General features: G+C 40.6%; 1 protein-coding gene across 6 annotated transcripts in view; it reads left to right on the top strand.

Annotated features, from left to right (window-relative positions):
- Nucleotides 1-2,289, top strand: part of C14H8orf89 (chromosome 14 C8orf89 homolog) — a 30,242-nt gene extending 27,953 nt beyond the window's left edge. For all 6 annotated transcript variants that reach the window (XM_061438992.1, XM_061438990.1, XM_061438989.1 and 3 more), the window contains one exon: nt 1,993-2,289. In XM_061438992.1, coding sequence (XP_061294976.1) covers nt 1,993-2,141 — 149 coding nt within the window. In that variant the 3' untranslated portion in view covers nt 2,142-2,289. The remainder of the gene's footprint in view (nt 1-1,992) is intronic.
- Nucleotides 2,290-19,736: the final 17,447 nt, after the last annotated feature.

Here is a 19,736-nt window from a genome sequence, read left to right as displayed (position 1 = left end):
AGTTATATTTTCTAGAATTTTGCAGTTTTGTCTACATTTTCAAATTTATTGGCATGAAGTTTAGTTTTTGTTCCATCTGTACTTCTCCTAATATTAGTTATTTAGGTCTTCTGTTTTTTTTCTTAATTAATTGAACCAGAGAATTTCCCTTTTTTATTAGTTTTTTCAAGGAAGAATTTTTATCTTTAAAAAAATTTTTCTTTTTGTAAGTTTGTTTTCTACTTCATTGAATTTTCTTTCCTGTATTACATCCTTCTTCCATATTCTTTTGGAGAAGGAAATGGCAACCCACTCCAGTATTCTTGCCTGGAAAACTTCATGGCCAGAAGAGCCTGGTGGGCTACAATCCACAGGCTCGAAAAGAGTCACCCGCCACCGAGCGACTAAGCACATCCATATTCTTTGGGTTGTTCTTTTCCTAATGTATGTCTTATATTGAGCTTATTAATTTTCAATCTTCTTTTCTAAAACAGGAATCTTAAGGTATAAACCTTTCTATGTACAACTTTTGCTACATCACACAAGTTTTGTAATTTTTCTTTATCAGTTAGTTACAAGTATTTTTAATGTTTATTACAGTTTATTTTTGATGAGTGAATAGTTTAGAATGTGTATATGTTTCTAAATATTTGAGAATCTTAGAATTTATTGTTAGTTTCCAATTTAATTTCATTGGTCTGTATGATACCAGTTCTTTGAATTGTTTTGAGGTTTGCTTAATGCTTGCTCAGTGCTCAGTCTCTCAGTTGTGTCCGGCTCTTTTTGACCCCATGGACTGTAGCCCTGTTTTCTCCTCTGTCCATGGGATTTTCCAGGAAAGAATACTGCAGTGGATTGTCATTTCCTTCTCCAATAATTCTTAGAATCTACTTTTTGCAGCCAGAGACTCTTAAGTGTCCAGTTCATTGTACTGCTAAGAACTGGAATCCTGCTCAGCTCTTCCCCTCTACTCTTTCTCTGAAATTTCCACTCTAATTACACACTGAAATAAAACAAACAAAAATACCAACTACATTGGAGAACTGAAGACAGTTTTTATTTTTGGCACTTGAAACTGCAGTTAAATAATAGTATTTTAAAGAAATATGGATCAGTCTATTACTATTAAAGCCTTGTATGTTTCTAAATAGAAGAATTTATACATATTACATAGGAACTTTGAATGATGGATCTTGATTTAAATCCTGCCTCTAACAATTTCTAAACTCTTTTTTAAATCTGTAATCCAAGACAGTACTAGTTACTGACTTCATAGTATTGATGTGTAGATGATATAGATGAAAAATACTCGACATACAAGAGATCATTCAATTAATGTTATCTATTATTATTATTATTCTCCTATAATAGAAACTTCATTATTGCTGTTTCAGTGAGTGACTTATTTTATAACTTTACTGTTTTACTTCACTTAACATTTATGAGAAATGGTTTTATTTGGAGATGATAACAAACTCTGATTTAGTTTTATATCATTAAATACCGGCATTGAGCATTTTTGAGTTCAATATTTTTTGGATGACTTGTCATCCCTGTGGCTCAGGCGGTGAAGAATCAGCCTGCAGTGCAGGAGACCCAGGTTCGATTCCTGGGTCAGGAAGATCCTGTGGAGAAGGGAATGGCAACCCACTCCAGTATTCTTGCCTGGAGAATCCTCATGGACAGAAGATCCTGGCGGGCTACAGTCCATGGGGTCACAAAGAGCTGGACAGGACTGAACGACTGAATGCTTTCACTTTGCCATTCCACTCGCTTAGAAACTTAAGTGGCTTTCATCTCTACTTCAAAGAATGTGTTATATGAAGAACTGCTGTTGCTGCTGCTAAGTCGCTTCAGTCGTGTCCGACTCTGTGTGACCCCATAGACGGCAGCCTAGCGGTGTTTAATGGTCATTTGAGGAAAAGATACTTCATTTGTACTCTAAAGAGAGTATCGTTCATGTGTGCTTAATTCAATTGTAATAAGTGTTTTTTGTTTGTTGTTTGTTTACAGGTTCTGGCTTCAGCGATCCTCTCGCTGGAGCATCATCTCAGTACTTACAGAGACTTTCCAACATGGCCATTTTGGAGTATGACACCATTCGTCAAGAAACAAGCAAAAAATCTAAAAAGAGCAAGAAACGAGAGCTTCGAGACTGCTGATTATCATACACTATGATGCTTTCTTCACTGACTTTTAAAGTTTATATTTTTCCTTTCTTTTCTTTTTTGATATGTGATATGATGTGCAATGATTTACATAAAAATGGAAATGTAAATAGGAAATAAACGTTTTCTGTTATATATGAAATATATTGTATTTTGTTAGTCTCACAGAGACACTAAGATAATTATTTTTATAGTTGATACACATAAGCATTAAGAAAAATTTTAGTCTGTCAATTTTATGCACATCAGTTACACCTTTGGATTCTATTTGATAAATGCTTTTTGAGTGTCTGTACGATGAGCTTTGCTAGAAGCTGCAACAGATTCAAGAGTGAGTCTTTGTTTTGGGGGTTAGAAAGCACCCAGTGAGAGCCTCAACTTGTCCCTGCTTGAGTTTGGAAGCAGTTTTGAGATAAGTATTCAAGCAGATGAAAATGAGAATATTCGCTTTGTTTGCTGATAAAACTTGGAAAGGAAATGCTGCCTGAAATGTACGGCGGCAGTGGATTTCCTAACACTGAACATGAGAATTGAGCAAATGCACATCAGGTATCGCTGATGTGCGACAACCTCAGGCTCACCTGCTCAGTCAGGCCTTTACTGCCAGGCAGAACAAGGCATCGCTCCTGCATACATAAGGCATCCCTGAAGGGAAAGGGGATGGAAGAGAGACCCGCTGTACCTCTGTCGGGAGGAGGAAGGTCTAGGTCGAGAGGAGAAAACCTTCCTCAAGATAGCCTGAGGAAGGACTTGCCTGGCAGTCCAGTGGTTAAGACTTGACTTTTCAATGCAGGGGTGCTGGTTCAGTCCCCTGGAAATTTTTTCTTTCATTGCATCTTTGAGTATTCACTCTTTCTGTCCCATATTTTTGAATTCTCTACTTCAGGAACACCAAATATGCTTGAGATCATCTTTATCTGTTTTAAATATCTGGAGTACTAGAAACTTAAGATTTGTCAATATTTTTCTCTTTATTAATCTCCTGATTAATCTGTGGGACTTTTTTTCTCACCCAGCTGTGCTGGCCATTGATGATTTTAGCGTTTCTTTCAGGTCAAGAATTCGCGACTGTGTCCGGCAAGATGAGGGTATTATTTTCCCTTTCACAGACAGAGAAATTGTGATTTAATAACTTACCCAAGTTCCCAGAGCTCTCAGGTTCCACAGCCTGTATTTGAACCTGCGCTGTCCTGAATCCCATGTCCCTGCTTTCTCCATCACAGTACAGCTTCTTTGAAAATGTCATCTTGAATGTCCTTCCAGCTCAAAAAATGCTCATGGGCAGGTCCATACCTGCCCTACTCAGACTCAGCCATAAACAGCATCTAACTGATGGGCCATTTGTGTTGGGCACTTGAGGAGAGCTGTGTGAACAAAGTCAACTGTCCCTAATTCCTCCTTCTTCACTCCATTTAGGATGTGAAGCATCAGGGGAGAGAGAGTTTAACTTTCCCACCTCAGGAAATCAGGAGGAATATTATAAACCTTAAGGTATATTCAAAATTTAAATAATCACTGGCATCTTTGTAGTAATTTGTGGTTTATAAAGCACTTACAGTCACATGATCTCATTAGCGCCTTGAAAGATGAGGTTACATGGGGCTGTTATGTATGGACACTTTCATTGATGATGATAGTAGGGGGTTCCCATTGTGCCACATGGCTGCTGACAAGCAGCTCCACAACACCTGGTCATCAGGAACACTTTATAAAGCTCCTTTAGGTCCATTGTAGACCCACATAATCAGTCATATAATTTCAAGTGCTTAACATGTATTTGTTTTTTCTATCTGGATTTTTCTCCTTTGAAAATAAGCGTGGACTGCCCATTGGAATTATAAACTAGCTCCTATTGGGATAGGTTTGGGGTGTTGAATAGATGATCACTGTCAGCAAATAGCCCTAACTGAACTAAGGTCTGCTTTAGAATAAATATTTGTGATTCCTCAAGCAGTTTTTACCTCTTAATGTACAGCTTTTTCAGAATGCTTATGGTCTGTATCCTGATTGATGCCTGTGTTTAAAAAAGTATAGAAATTGCCACCAGAACCTGATGATTCCACCAAACTGTTGAGCTAAACACAGGAAATGTGTGAGTTCACATTTACGGACACAACTTACTTTCCTCGGAATATAAGTGGACACCTATATAAAATGGACAGATGAGGGGAAGAATGCTTTTGATGCATGGAGTGTTTTTCTTGGGTCATTTGTTAATCTCATACTAAAGAGATATCAGCCTGTCATTTTTCTACAACTCCACAAACGAGAATAATCCTAGATAACATGCACATGAAGAGAAGCCAAAAACCTATCTCCCAAAAATGGCCTGGTGAAACAATGCCATCAAGGAGCTCATCCTAAAGTTGATAACTCTGGGGGCTGTGACAGATTTGAAGTCTATACTTATAGAGCATTGTTTTGGCAACAATAAAAAGATGGATGAAAAGAAAGGGCATTCTGACCCATGACAAGTCAATGTAATTTAATACAAATGTATTTTAGAAGATTAAGTGCATTCAAAAATTGATTTACATTTTAGAAGATTTGGCACATAAACTTGAAACAATTTCAGATGACTATCCACCCCCCAACTACCAATCCTATTTGGACTATCCCTCCTGAGATCCAGCCCAGGGTCAGGGAGGTGGCCTCAGGGGGCCAGACTGAAGCCCCACATGGCCAGTTGGTTGCTGGCTGTCACGTGTGTTGCTATCAGAGTGGACGTTAGATCTTCTAGTCACATAGTGAGTATCTTTGCCCAGCCAGATGGAGTTCTGAGAGTCAGGTTAGAATAGAGGCTAACACTTAGGGTCTGATGTCAGGCTGCACGCGTACCAAGTTGCTTCAGTTGTGTCTGACTCTTTGCAGCCCTATTGACTATAGCCTGCCAGGCTCCTCTATCTGTGGGATTCTCCAAGCGAATACTGGAGTGGGTTGCATGCCCTCCTCCAAGGGATACTCCTGACCCAGGAACTGAATTCACATCTCCCGGAAGCCCTGATATCAGGCTGCCTGGGGTCAAATCTCCACCCTGAAACTTGGTAGCTGTTTAACTGTGGTCAGGTTTCTTTGCTTCCCCAAGTGTCATCTGGAAAATTGAGATGTTAAAAAAAAACACACATACAATAATACTAACACCTCCTTCTTGGGGGGTGTTGGGAGTGTTAAGGAAGTAATGTGTATAAAGCTCTGAACCCCATGTCTGCCACTTGGAGTTTAATCTTTATTTTAATCCTTGAAGATGGTTCCCATCTTGGCGTGGGGGGAGGGCGGGTGTGGGAAACAGACGCCCTACAGGATAGTTCTGTAAGCCGAGAAGGGCTGATCAAACACTCTCCCCAGTTTGGAAGGGGTTGAGTGAGATACAGTTACAAATTCCTGATTTTCTTTTCAATCTTGGCAGAAAGGGTATAATTTTAATAAGATGAAAGGGGGGCTTGCAGGCTCCTGACAACAAAGAAAATCACCACTGTGTTTGAGCCTTCTCCGAATAGTCTTGAGGAACCCGATTAAGGAATCTGGAGTGAAGGGAGACCCTGGTGCTCCCCACTGAGACACGGTTTGCCCTCTGGGGTGCAGGGAGCAGAGAGGAACCCAACTGGAGTCCTCTTTTGATAACTGCTGAGGTTAAGATAGGGATGGTGGTGCAAGTGCATTAAGACTTTTTCCAGCATTCCTGAGCTCTCCTGCCAGGCTGGCGGCTCTGATGTCTTAAATGAAAGTGAAAGTGAAGTTGCTCAGTCGTGTCCGACTCTTAGCGACCTCATGGACTGCAGCCCACCAGGCTCCTCCGTCCATGGGATTTCCAGGCAAGAGTACGACCTGTTCACAATTGTGAAATTAGGGAAAAGTGAGTATGTCCCTACTCCGTTTTTGGAAAGATAAGTAAATACTCATATCAGAGTTCAAATGTCGATACATATTCTCTTCAGTGAACTTTTACATTGGACATTTTCTTTCCCCTTCACTTTCCAAGTAAAGAACAGCAATATCCAACTCATGTTATTTTGGTTCAAGAAAACAGCAGAGGGACTTCCCTGATGGTCCAGTGGTTAAGACTTCACCTTCCAATGCTGGGGGTTCAGGTTCTATCCCTGACTGGAGATCTAAGATCCCACATGGATTGAGCCCAAAAAAACAAAACACAAAACAGAGGCAATATTGTAAACAAATTCAATAAAGACTATAAATACGGTCCACATCAAAAAAAAAAAAAATGAAAACAGCAGAGAATCTGATTCCTTTACACACACTCCTGCCAGGCTGTCTCTTCCTTTCAGTGTTTTTCTTTTTTCTTTATTCACAGCTCTGTTGCCCGGTGTTTAACATGAATGCAAGAAAGACACATATGAACAATGCACTTGAAATTGTCTGTCATGAGTGACTTAACTATAGTATTCTGTTTCTGTCTTGAAAGCAGTTGTCTCCGCTCCCCACCCCCACTCCCTTAGTTGCCAAGGAAGTATTAATATTACTAGAAGTCTGAGAACAGTAAACTGTAAAAGTTGTTACCTACTAAGAGGGAGTATGACATCTCCATGGAGACCTGTGAACTGAGGATGGATACAAAGCAGGTGACATTTACAGGATGCACAGATTAGTAATTACCATTGTTGTCTGCCCTTTTGATATCAGATACTAAACATTTAACCAACATTGTTTCATTTATTCCTCATAGCAGCCCAGTGAGCCAGGTATGATTGTTATCATTATTATTCTCATTTAATGACCTGGTTAACCACAACATCTAAATCAGACATCCTAGAGTGTGAAGTCAAGTTGCCTTAGGAAGCATTATTGCAAACAAAGTTAGTGGAGGTGATGGAATTCCAGCTGAGCTATTTTAAATCCTAAAAGATACATATTAGGGAAATAGGGAAGGACAGGGAAGCCTGGCATGCTGCAGTTCATGGGGTCACAAAGTATCAGACACAATTTAGTGACTAAACAACAACAACTGGATATGTAGGATCTTACTTCTCCAACCAGGGATTGAACTTCGGCCCCCTGCATTCACAGCACAGAGTCTTAACCACTGGACCACCAGAGAAGTCTCTTTTCCTGTTATGGTTTAAACCCAGCTTCATATCAATAAAAGTGGGGAAGAAAGCAAGAAGTATGATTTTCATGATCACTCTTTTTAGAAAAAAGTTTATCTTTCCAAATATTCAAGAGCATAATTACTCTGAGTCATGGCGAATTTCTGGCCATTGAGTTCCCCACTAATGAAGGAGAGGAATCCTCTTTGTAATTATAGAGGCAACCCTTATAAGAAGTGTCTCTGACAAGTGGAGGTGGGACTTTTGAATATTTCCTTTATCTTGGGAGGAAAGAAATTTTAAAAACACTTCAAGATAAAATAGATAAGAGAAAGAGTAAACTCATCGAGGTTTTTTTTTCTTTACTCTTTATCATTCAAATAACTTCCATGAGTTAGTGTGTGCCATGCAAAGAATTCACTGGAAAACTATTTGTGGCTATTTACAAGGTCATTCTATTTCATAATTGTAAGCTTTCAAATGGATGTTAATAATGAACTCCAGATGCCAAATAAAAAACTTACTGCATGTCATAACTCATAGGGCTTGCAGTGCATTCCAGTCTTTACATCCACTACTCAATTAATGATGCCATTAAGCAAGTTAGAAACTACGGCCAAAAAAAAAAAAACTTACTTTGAGGATGCTCTTTGGGATAATGCTAGGTCTGCTGAAAATTCCCTGGATGGAAAAAATAGTGGAAGTTCTGAAACCCCCAGGACATCTCCTCACAAAGTTTGAGTGATTTGGTGCTTTAATTTTATGTTTGGTTCCCTGAGCCTCTCCCAAAGGATGAGTTCTGTCCAGTCCTGGCTCCTGACCCACTCAGAAAGGTCCTCAGAGAAAGAATAAGTTTCTGGAATGAAAGAAAGACAGTTGCAATTCAACCTTTCTTCTCTGGTGATCAGCATGAGAGGTAGACCACAATGCATGTGTGCTAAATTGCTTCAGTCATGTGCAGCTCTTTGCGACCCCATGGACCGTAGCCCACCAGGCTCCTCTGTCCATGGGATTCTCCAGGCAAGAATACTGGAGTGGGTTGCCATGCCCTTCTTCAGGGTATCTTCCAGACCCAGGGATCAAACCTGTGCCCCGTCCATCTCCTGCATTGGCAGTGCGTTCTTTGCCACCACTAGCGCCACCTAGGAAATTCAGTCCACAATACTCCTAACAGAACGATTTCATTTAAGGGACAAGAGGAGATGATGAAACAGAAATACAAAACCATAATTCCAATGCCAAGGAGAGAAAAAAATTAGCATCAATTTCCCACTTCGACCTCTTCTGTTTAAGAGTCTGAACTGCCTGAGGAATCACAGGGCTGGCCATTATCTTGAAAAAGGAATTTGTTAGGCGCATAATGATGTGCGTTCTCAACCATTTTGTGGATTTTGGTTTTCAATGCCCCTCTTTCACGTTCTCATCTCTCCATCCTGCAGCCCTACACACGGCCAAATTCATTTGACATTGGATGACAAACTGCATTTGAATTTGCAAGGTTGAAAGGTCAAGGCTGTTCTCTGTGAGTCAACCAGGCTCCCTCCCAGTGTATCAGTCATGGGGCTCTGTTGGAATGTTCTCTGAGCTGCTGCCTTCTTCAGTTATCATGAATACCTAATTCAGAACTGACTTAGATTTCTAATTACTGGCTCCATCTGAAGGAAGGGATAAAATAATGCCAGGGGATTGACAAACCTCAGCGCCTGGTGCATGCTAAGTCACTTTAGCCGTGTCCGACTCTTTGCGACCCCATGGACTGTAGCCTGCCAGGCTCCTCTGTCCATGGGATTTCTCTATGCAAGAGTACTGGACAGGGTTGCCATTTCCTTCTTCAGGGGATCTTCCCAACCCAGGGATTGAACCCAGGTCTCCTGCATTGCAGACAGATTCTTTACCATCTGAACCACCAGGGAAGCAAAAAAATGAGGCTTTTTGGGAGGGGCGGGGGAAATGGGAGGGATGTTCAAGAAGAAGGGGACATATGTGTACATACATCTGATTAACGTTGTTGTACAGCAGAAAGTGTAAAGCAATTATACTCCGATAAAAGTTTTTTAAAATAAATTTCAAAAATGAGTTTTCATAGACCCTTAGTAGTATATCACAGATTATAAGTAAAATACTCAGGAAATTTTTTTCCAAATACTTATGAGCTCTAGCAGACAAACAACTGAAATGCTAATTCAAGTGATTTTTACATAGTCATTTATGGAGAACCTTTCAAGACATTTACTAGGTTGTACTAAGATCTCTTTCTTCAACTAAGTAGTTATTCACGCCTTCTTTTCTTTTTAGCCTATGGCACTGATTGCCCTAAATTAAATAGTTTTTCAGAAATGTCTGTTGATAATTTTGTCAAACATTATGATAGTCACCATGTGTAGTTTAGTTATTACATGTATATTAGAGTAATAATTCTATAATAAAAATTCCATAATTCAAACTTTCCCCTTCATTAAGTATTTAATAATTGCTACCATTTATTAAGCCCATATTTTATTAGGATGCTAAATGCTTTATATCCATCATTTAAAAAAATTTTTCACCAGCCCTGTGATGTCAGTATAAATATGATATTGCAGAAGGGATTCAGAGAAGTTAAGTAACTTGCCTCAGCTCACTCAGCAAGTAAGTGGCAGAGGTGAGATTCAAACACAAGTCCTCCTGATCCCAAAGCCAGGACTTTTAACCACTGTGATGTACCACATTCATGACATGGTTAAACTCGTGTCTGAATGGGTAGAATTTTTACTGACCATATCTATGCCCTCCAAGGTCTGGTCTCCATTCAGTCCTTCAGCAAATACTAACCCTGCCCTCATGGACATGTTACAATGAAAGGAGAACCAAGGTTAAAGTCAAAACAAAAGGTAATATAGCTGTGAAAAGAAAGGAAGCGAAAAGCAAAGGAGAAAAGGAAAGGTATACCCATTTGAATGCAGAGTTCCAAAGAATAGCAAGAAGAGATAAGAAAGCCTTCCTCAACGATCAATGCAAAGAAACAGAGGAAAAGAGTAAAATGGAAGACTAGAGATCTCTTCAAGAAAATTAGAGATACCAAGGGAAAATTTCATGCAAAGATGGGCTCAATAAAGGACAGAAATGGTATGGACCTAACAGAAGCAGAAGATATTAAGAAGACGTGGCAAGAAGAACTGTAGAAAAACTCAGAAAATCACGATGGTGTGATCACTCACCTAGAGCCAGACATCCTGGAATGTGAAGCCAAGTGGGCCTTAGGAAGCATCACTATGAACAAAGCTAGTGGAGGTGATGATGGAATTCCAGTTGAGCTATTTCAAATCCTAAAAGATGATGCTGTGAAAGTGCTGCACTCAATATGTCAGCAAATTGGGAAAACTCAGCAGTGGCCACAGGACTGGAAAAGGTCAGTTTTCATTCCAATCCCAAAGAAAAGCAATGCCAAAGAATGCTCAAACTACCACACAATTGCACTCATCTCACACGCTAGTAAAGTAATGCTCAAAATTCTCCAAGCCAGGCTTCAGCAATATGTGAACCATGAACTTCCTGATGTTCAAGCTGGTTTTAGAAAAGGCAGAGGAACCAGAGATCAAATTGCCAACATCTGCTGGATCATGGAAAAAGCAAGATAGTTCCAGAAAAACATCTACTTCTGCTTTATTGACTATGCCAAAGTCTTTGACTGTGTGTACCACAATAAACTGTGGAAAATTCTTTAAGAGATGGGAATACCAGACCACCTGACCTGCCTCCTGAGAAATCTGTATGCAGGTCAGGAAGCAACAATTAGAACTGGACATGGAACAACAGACTGGTTCCAAATAGGAAAAGGAGTACGTCAAGGCTGTATATTGTCACCCTGCTTATTTAACTTGTATGCAGAGTACATCATGAGAAACGCTGGGCTGGAAGAAGCACAAGCTGGAATCAAGATTTCAGGGAGAAATATCAATAACCTCAGATACACAGATGACACCACCCTTATGGCAGAAAGCGAAGAACTAAAGAATCTCTTGATGAAAGTGAAAGAGGAGAGTGAAAAAGTTGGCTTAAAGTTCAACATTCAGAAAATGAAGATCATGGAATCCGGTCCCATCACTTCATGGGAAATAGATGGGGAAACAGAGGAAACAGTGTCAGACTTTATTTTTCTGGGCTCCAAAATCACTGCAGATGGTGATTGCAGCCATGAAATTAAAAGACGCTTACTCCTTGGAAGGAAAGTTATGACCAACCTAGATAGCATATTAAAAAGCAGAGACATTACTTTGCTAACAATGGTCAATCTAGTCAAGGCTATGATTTTTCCAGTGGTCATGTATGGATGTGAGAGTTGGACTGTGAAGAAAGCTGAGCACTGAAGAATTGATGCTTTTGAACTGAGATGTTGGAGAAGACTCTTGAGAGTCCCTTGGATAGCAAGAAGATCCAACCAGTCCATCCTAAAGGAGCTCAGTCCTGGGTGTTCATTGGAAGGACTGATGTTGAAGATGAAACTCCATACTTGACATATGATGAGATGGTTGGATGGCATCACTGACTCAACGGACATGGGTTTGGTAGACTCTGGGCGTTGATGATGGATAGGGAGGCCTGGTGTCCTGGGGTCACAAAGAGTCGGACACGACTGAGTGACTGAACTGAACTGAACCTTAGGAAAGACTTGTTAGCAAGTTTATGAATCAGATTTTGATAGGCAAGTATACAACAAACCCCCAGATCCTGCTTGCTTTTCTTGGAATGTGAAAGTACTGACTAAAAGACTTCAGTTCAGTTCAGTCTTTCAGTCGTGTCCAACTCTTTGTGACCCCATGAACCGCAGCATGCCAGGCCTCCCTGTCCATCAACAACTCCCGGAGTTTACCCAAACTCATGTCCTTCGAGTCAGTGATGCCATCCAGCCATCTCATCCTGTGTCGTCCCCTTCTCCTCCTGCCCCCAATCCCTCCCAGAATCAGGGTCTTTTCCAAAGAGTCAACTCTTCACATGAGGTGGCTAAAGTATTGGAGTTTCAGCTTTAGCATCAGTCTTTCCAATGAACACCCAGGACTGAGCTCCTTTAGGATGGACTGGTTGGATCTCCTTGTAGTCCAAGGGACTCTCAAGAGTCTTCTCCAACACCACAGTTAAAAAGCATCAGTTCTTCGGTGCTCAGCTTTCTTCACAGTCCAACTCTCACATCCATACATGACCACAGGAAAAACCATAGCCTTGACTAGACAGACCTTTGTTGGCAAAGTAATGTCTCTGCTTTTTAACATGCTGTCTAGGTTGTTCATAACTGTCCTTCCAAGGAGTGAGCGTCTTTTAATTTCATGGTTGCAATCACCGTCTGCAGTGATTTTGGAGCCCCCAAAAATAAAGTCTGACACTGTTTCCACTGTTTCCCCATGTATTTCCCACGAAGTGATGGGACCGGATGCCATGATCTTCGTTTTCTGAATGTTGAGCTTTAAGCCAACTTTCTCACTCTCCACTTTCACTTTCATTAGCAGTTGTTGTTCATACTTTTGTAGAAGGCAGAAGACTTTCATTAAAGTGATAATTATGGTGAATGTGCAAACGTCTTATTTGTTCATTTTTCCATTACATTTTTTTTTTTTTTTGGCCATGGCTCAGGACATGTTGGATCTTCATTCCCTGACCAGGGTTGGAACCCACACCCTCTGCAGTGGAAGCTCAGAGTCCCAACCACTAGATGCCCAGGCAAGTCCCTTATTCATTTTTTTGAATGCACACTTTAGTTCACACTTTAGTTAAAGTGAAAGAACCTAAACCTGTCCTTAAAAGGTTCAAATTATAGATCCTAATAAATTCATTTTAATTGATCTGAATCTGTTCCTTGGACTTCCCTGGTGGCTCAGATGGTAAGGAATACACCTACAATGCAGGAACCCTGTGTTGGGAAGATCCCCTGAAGGAGGGCATGGCAACCCACTCCAGTATTTTTTCCAGGAAAATCTCCATGGACAGGGGAGCCTGGTGGGCTGTTTAGATACATTTCATATATGAAGAGGTGGGAAATTCAATTCTTCACATATTTCTTGATAGTCTACCTATAACATTTCGTGTGATGGATGCTGGAGATGTCTTTCTTTAGGGACTCATAGGTAGCAAATCAGGTATATGCAATGAGTCTGGAATGGAATTTTTTAAAGGATGGTTATGAACATTATGAGTCATATAAAAATGTTGGCTTGAGAACCATCATGCCAATATTTGGCACCAGCAATGAGAGAATAATAATAAAAACATGAAATACTTTCCTTCCTTCTGCTTGCTTGAGTTTGATTTATTCTTCTTTCTTTAGTTTGTTATGTAGTTGAAAGTTACCTTATTGATTTGAAATCATGGTTTTTTTCCCCATTTTTAATTTTCTCATATAAGCATTTTGTGCTATCAGTTTCCCTCTAACAACCACTTTAACTATGTCCCTCTAGTTTGGGGATGTTACAGTTTCTTTTTCATCTTAATAAAAATATTTTCTGATATGTCTTACTAATTCCTTTTTTAACCAAGGATTATTTACAGGGAGGTTGTTTAAGAAGTATTTATTGATGTTTCTGGATGTGATTCTGTTGATTTCTAGTTTTAAACTATTGTGGTCAGAGAACAGAATTTTTGAATAATTTTAATTTTTAAAAAATCATGGAAGCTCTTTTCAGGATATGGAAGCAACCTACATGTCTATCAACAGATGAATGGATAAAGAAGATATGGTAATATATACAATAGAATATTACTCAGCCATAAAAAGGAGAGAAGTTGGGTCATCTGTAGTGAGGTGGATGGACCTAGATTCTGTCCTATAGAGAGAAGTAAGTCATAAAGGGAAAAACAAATATCGTACATGAATGCATATATATAGAATCTAGAAAAATGGTACAGATGAACCTATTAGCAGGGCAGGAATGGAGAAGCAGCCATAGAGACAGACGTGTAGACACGGGGGGGACGAGGAAGTTAGGACGATTTGAGAGAGTAGGACGGACATGTATACTTCGTGTGGGAAGTAGATAGCTAGCAGGAAGCTGTCAGAAAGCACAGGATGCTCAACTCAGCACTCTGTGATGACCTAGAGGAGTGGAATGAGGGGGTGGGAGGAAGGCTCAAGAGGGAGGGGATACATGTATACTTATAAATGATTCACTTTGTTGTACAGCAGAACCTAACACAGCACTGTAAAGGAATTATACTCCAATAATAAAATAAAATGAAAATCATGGAGGCTTTTCTATGACTCAGAATATGGTCTATCTTGGCATATGTTTCATAAGCATGACAGGTGACCATGTATTCATTCAGATGCTGTTGTTTAGCATGTTCTCTAAATGTCAGTTAGATCAACTTGCTTAATAGTGTTGGTTAATACAGTCTTATTGATTTCCTGTCTATTGTCTATCAATTATTTAGAGAGAAGTTTCAAATTTTTCAATTATAATTGTGTGTATATATATATATATATATTTTCCTTTTTGTTCAGTTTATGCTTCAGGTATTTTGAAGCTCTGTTAGGTGCTTGCACACGGGGGATCATAATGTCTTTTTGATGAATTGACCATGTTGTCATGACGCAAGGTCTCCCTTTAATGTTGGCAATATTCCTTTTTTTTTTTTTTTGTCTGAAATCCACATCATCTGATATTAATGCACCCACTTCTGCTTCATTTCGAGTAGCAATTTCATGGTATATCTCTTTTTCCACTCTTTGACTTTGAACTAGTTTGTGTTTCCCTATCTTTCAAGTGGGTTTCTGGGACTTGCCTGGTGGTCCATTGGTTAAGACTTTGCCTTCCAATGTAGGGGTGCAGGTTTGATCCCTGGTTGGGGAGCTGAAATCCCACATGCCTTTTGGCCAAACACACACACACACACACACAAAACAGGAGCAATACTGTAACAAATTCAATAAAGACTTAAAAAAATGGCCCACATTAAAAAAGAAAGCTCTAAAAAAGTACCAAAAAATGAGTTCTGATGGAAAGTATTAATATATAGTTGGGTCTTGCTTTTTATCCAATCTGACAATCGTAGCCTTTGACTTTGGCTTTAGCGCTACACCTGTATCACTAAGAGGGCCTCTCTCTGGTCTCTTGCTTTTTCTTCAATCTTTCTCATCAGCACCAGCTACAGGTCAGTGGTAAAGAGCTTGCAAGTGCAGAATTCTCCTGTGTCTTGTGGTCCTACCTACTCCAAACTGATCGGCTAGCCCACACTGGCTTTTAAGAATATGTCAAACTATTAAATAACATCTTTCTACCCACTTGAATGGCAGCCACCTCTTCCTTCCTTACTTGGAACAATATTTGTGTCTCTACTGTGCCTTGTGACCTCAATTCCTTGATGTGTTCAAGAAAAGTTATGATTGTATAGATTATCTGCCATTTTCTCATTGTTGGGGAAGCTATGTTCTCTTGCATCCTAAGTGCAAGCTGAATCTTCCTGGAGAGTTTTAAGCAGCAAAGTGATGCTATCTGATTTATGAAACTGGAACCTATTATACAGAGTGAAGTAAGCCAGAAAGAAAAACACCAATACAGTATACTAACGCATATATATGGAATTTAGAAAGATGGAAACAATAACCCTGTGTACGAGACAGCAAAAGAGACACCGATGTATAGATCAGTCTTATGGACTCTGTGGGAGAGGGAGAGGGTGGGGAGATTTGGGAAAATAGCATTGAAACATGTATAATATCATGTATGAAACGAGTCGCCAGTCCAGGTTCGATGCACAGTACTGGATGCTTGGGGCTGGTGCACTGGGATGACCCAGAGGGAGGGGAGGGGAGGGAGGAGGGTGGAGGATTCAGGATGGGGAACGCAGGTATACCTGTGGCGGATTCATTTTGATATTTGGCAAAACTAATACAATATTGTAAAGTTTAAAAAAAAATGTTTAGCTGAAAAAGCTCTCTCTGGCTGCTTTGTGCAGAACCCACTGAGGGCAGGTATGAGTGGAAGTGTGGAAACCATTGAGGAAGCAAGCAAAGCAGTTTAGTTATGAGAGTGGTGGCCCGCACAAGGGTGATGCCAGAGGAGAAAGAGGGATTTGAAACATAGTTTAGAAGTAAGTTGAGAGGATTTGATGATGGGTGAAGGGCAGAACTCAAGGATGGCTCCTAGGCTTTGTTTGACCAAAGGAGTAAATGTTGGGGCCATTTATTAATAGGAAAACAGATCTTGGGGTGGCAAGTCAAATTCTATGTTGGAGATGTGAAGCCCTCAATTAAGGAGAGGGGTCGAGTCAGAAGCTGGATACTCAAGTTCAGAGTTCAGAGGAGAGTTCTAGGTTGACCATGTTCCTGTAAGAGTTAACAGTGTAGAAATGATATTTATAAAGTCCTGGGACTGGCTGAGGTTGCTCAGGGAAAGGAGATGACAGAAGATGTAGCCCATTTGGCATAGGATGGAGGAGGGAGCATAAAGGAGACAGAGAAACAGTGGCCAAGGGCACAGAGGGAAAATTTTAATACAACCCCTGGAAGGAAGATTTTAATCTAGACTTGGTAGGAATCCATAAGTCACAAAAACATTTTTTCATTCAAGAGAAACTTCAGACAATGAAGCTCTATTCATTCATTTGCTTGTTAGGTAAATAAGACTGCCGATTGTTTTCGGAATCTTGGGCCCAGGCTCTTCCGGTGATCCAAGGCAGGAGTCGGCCACAGCTAGGAGGCATACGGGTGCTCTATAATAGGGTTTCTTATAGTTCCATGTGTCCCAGGTGGTTCAGTGATTAAAAACCCGCTTGCCAAAGCAGGAGACACAGGAAATGCAAGTTTGATCCCTGGGCTGGGAAGATCCCCTGGAGAAGGAAATGGCAACCCACTCCAATATTCTTGCCTGGAGAATGCTACAGACAGAGGAGCTTGGTGGGCTATAGTCCATGGCGGGTTGCAGAGAGTTGGACACGACTGAGCTACTGAGCACACAGCTGCATGCTGGGGTATCTGACCGAAACTCTATTAAACTTTGCAGGTAAGCTGCACGTGTCAGAGGCTTGATCCTCCTCTTTAAATTGTAGTCTCTCCCTCTGAGGCAGATGCTTCCTGGCTGCATCACGGATTCCTTCCTTGGTCTTTGCATGTGTTATTGTGAAATCTAATGCTTCTTCAGAGGAGACATGCTCTATTAAGTAAGAGAAATGTGGCTAAAGGAACATAATAATGAGGCTGGTTAGATGTTTTTGTTGATGGTGACCTTTCTACTTAACCCTGAGAATGTGTTGTTTTGAGTTTTAAAAATAAATCATAACTCTCACATTTCTTTCCTTTGACCTCTGAATCACATGCAGACTTGCACTATGTAACACAGGTTAGAGAGAAAAAAACGATTGGTATGAATCTGGATTATTTTTTTCCAGGCAGTTGAGAACAATATTATGCCCCTCTCAAACCTTCTGATTGAGACAATGAGACAGACTGGACGGAGCAGGGTGGGGTTTTTGTCTGAGAGCACTAGTAGGATCCAGGTGCGCTCAGTCGTGTCCAGCTCTTTTGCAATCCTATGGACTGTAGCCTTCCAGGCTCCTCTGTCCATGGGATTCTCTGGGCGAGAATACTGGAGTGGGTTGCCATGTCTTTCTTCAGGGGATCTTCCCAACCCAGGGATCAAATCCATGTCTTCTACGTCTCCTGCATTGGTAGGCGAGCACGAAACACCATGAATTCTGCTTCTGTTTCCCAACTACTATAAAAGGCCACCGTTTCGACACACACCTAGTATACAACAGTCTATTCCAAGTACCTGTCAATAAACACATTAGAAATGAATTCTGTTTGGACTACCAGGCACTGCTCTACAGTCCAAGTTATCAGCTTTTCCTCCCTGAAGATAGGCATTTGAAACTCAATTTGATCTTTATCCCGTCCCTCGGCACCTAGAAAGTCATTTATTTTCAGACATTATTTTTGGTTAGTTTGAGTATCTCTGTCATCTTGTGCCATCATAAGGAGCTTGGTTCTCTCTGCTAACTCCAGTGAATGGACCACCATACCAGGCTGGTTACAGGTGGCATCCAGCAATTAATTTCCCAAGATGCTCTTCTTCACCCACTCTGTCCCTCCATTTCTGCCCAGGAGAGTGAGCCAGTGATGCGCCCGGTGGGACTGTAACGTAGACAGTAGGACCACAATGAGGGGCATTTTTCTCTTCTACAGAATCAAGATGCTTCACTCATTGTTTTGTGTATTGCTTCTCTTGGTGTTTTGTTTTGGTTTATTTGGCTTTTTTCTTAATCTCTGAGAAAAATATGAATAATTAAAAGCAAACTGTGATCACTAGCAAAAGTTTTATCACTTGGCTCTTTTTCTAGGAACCCAGAAAAGTTCTTTTTCAACTTCTTGGCTGAAGTTGGAATTTGAAAGAAAAAGCATTTCAGATTTTATGGAACTCAGATGTCCAGCTTGGAGGGGGTGGGGAAAGGTGGGAAGAGCAATTTCCTGTCCCATCTCTTAAAAGCTCCTTGAGTTTGGCTTGAATGTTATGGAACCCTGTTGCTCTCTCCAACAGTGTGCAAATTCCCAGGGAGACAGAAGAAAGGGGGTCTTCTGGCTCCCCATTCTTGCTTCCAAACTGGTTCAAGTTGAAGGTCTTCTTGCCATCTGCGGGTGTTATTTTTGTTTTGTGTTGTGACAACACAGACTTGGAACTTTGCCCCTTTCTTTTGTTCACACATATGAGCATATACACACACACATACACAACCACTTGAACAAGACAGGTGGGTGAGTTGCAGACTGAAGATGTTTGATTGGAGTGGAGATAGACTTCAAGGCAGTACAACTTCACATTTAATATTAAACATCCTGGTTGTATTAGTCAGGATTCTCCTAAGAAACAGAACCAATAGGGTGTGTGTGTGTGTGTGTGTGTGTGAGTATGTGTAGAGAGAGGAAGAGAGATTGATCTATATCTATAATCTATATCTATATCTTAATCTACCTATCTAGAGATTGATTTTAAGGAATTGGCTCATGTTGACCAGGTTGGCTGCAGGTTGACAAGTCCTAAGTCTGCAGTTTCAGTCTGAAGGCCAACAGAATGAAATGGAAGAAAGATCTCGTGGGGCAGTTCAACTGCAAAGGCCACCCACTGGCAGAATTTCCTCTTGTTGGGGTGTGTGTGAAGGTGTGTGTATGTCAGTTTTTTCTTCTAGTCAGATCTTCAACTGACTGAATGAGGCCCACCCACACTATGGTGGGCAATCTGCTTTCCTTTAAGTCCACTGATTTAAATGTTAGTCTATCCAAAACACCATCACAGGAACATCACAGAACAATGTTTAACCACATATCTGGGAACCTCATGGCCCAGACAAATTGACATAAAATTAATAGCCACCCCAGTTTTCAAGTCTTTTCCTAAAGCACTGAGTTGGTTAATATCCCAGTCTCTGCTCATCTCCCACCCCAAATGCCTGCTTTTTAACCCTCTGAAGTCTGGCCACCTCTCTTGCTTACTTGAATCTTCAGGGTCTCATCTTCCATGCCCAAAAGGCTTATCCATGTATTTCCTTGAACAAAAATTGTTTCCTCCCTTAGCTTACCGGGGCCAGA

Source organism: Bos javanicus, chromosome 14 (assembly GCF_032452875.1).
Source record: "Bos javanicus breed banteng chromosome 14, ARS-OSU_banteng_1.0, whole genome shotgun sequence".
Lineage (NCBI taxonomy): Eukaryota > Metazoa > Chordata > Mammalia > Artiodactyla > Bovidae > Bos > Bos javanicus.
Note: the sequence above shows the minus strand (reverse complement) of the source record. Positions and strands in the feature narration are given on the sequence as shown.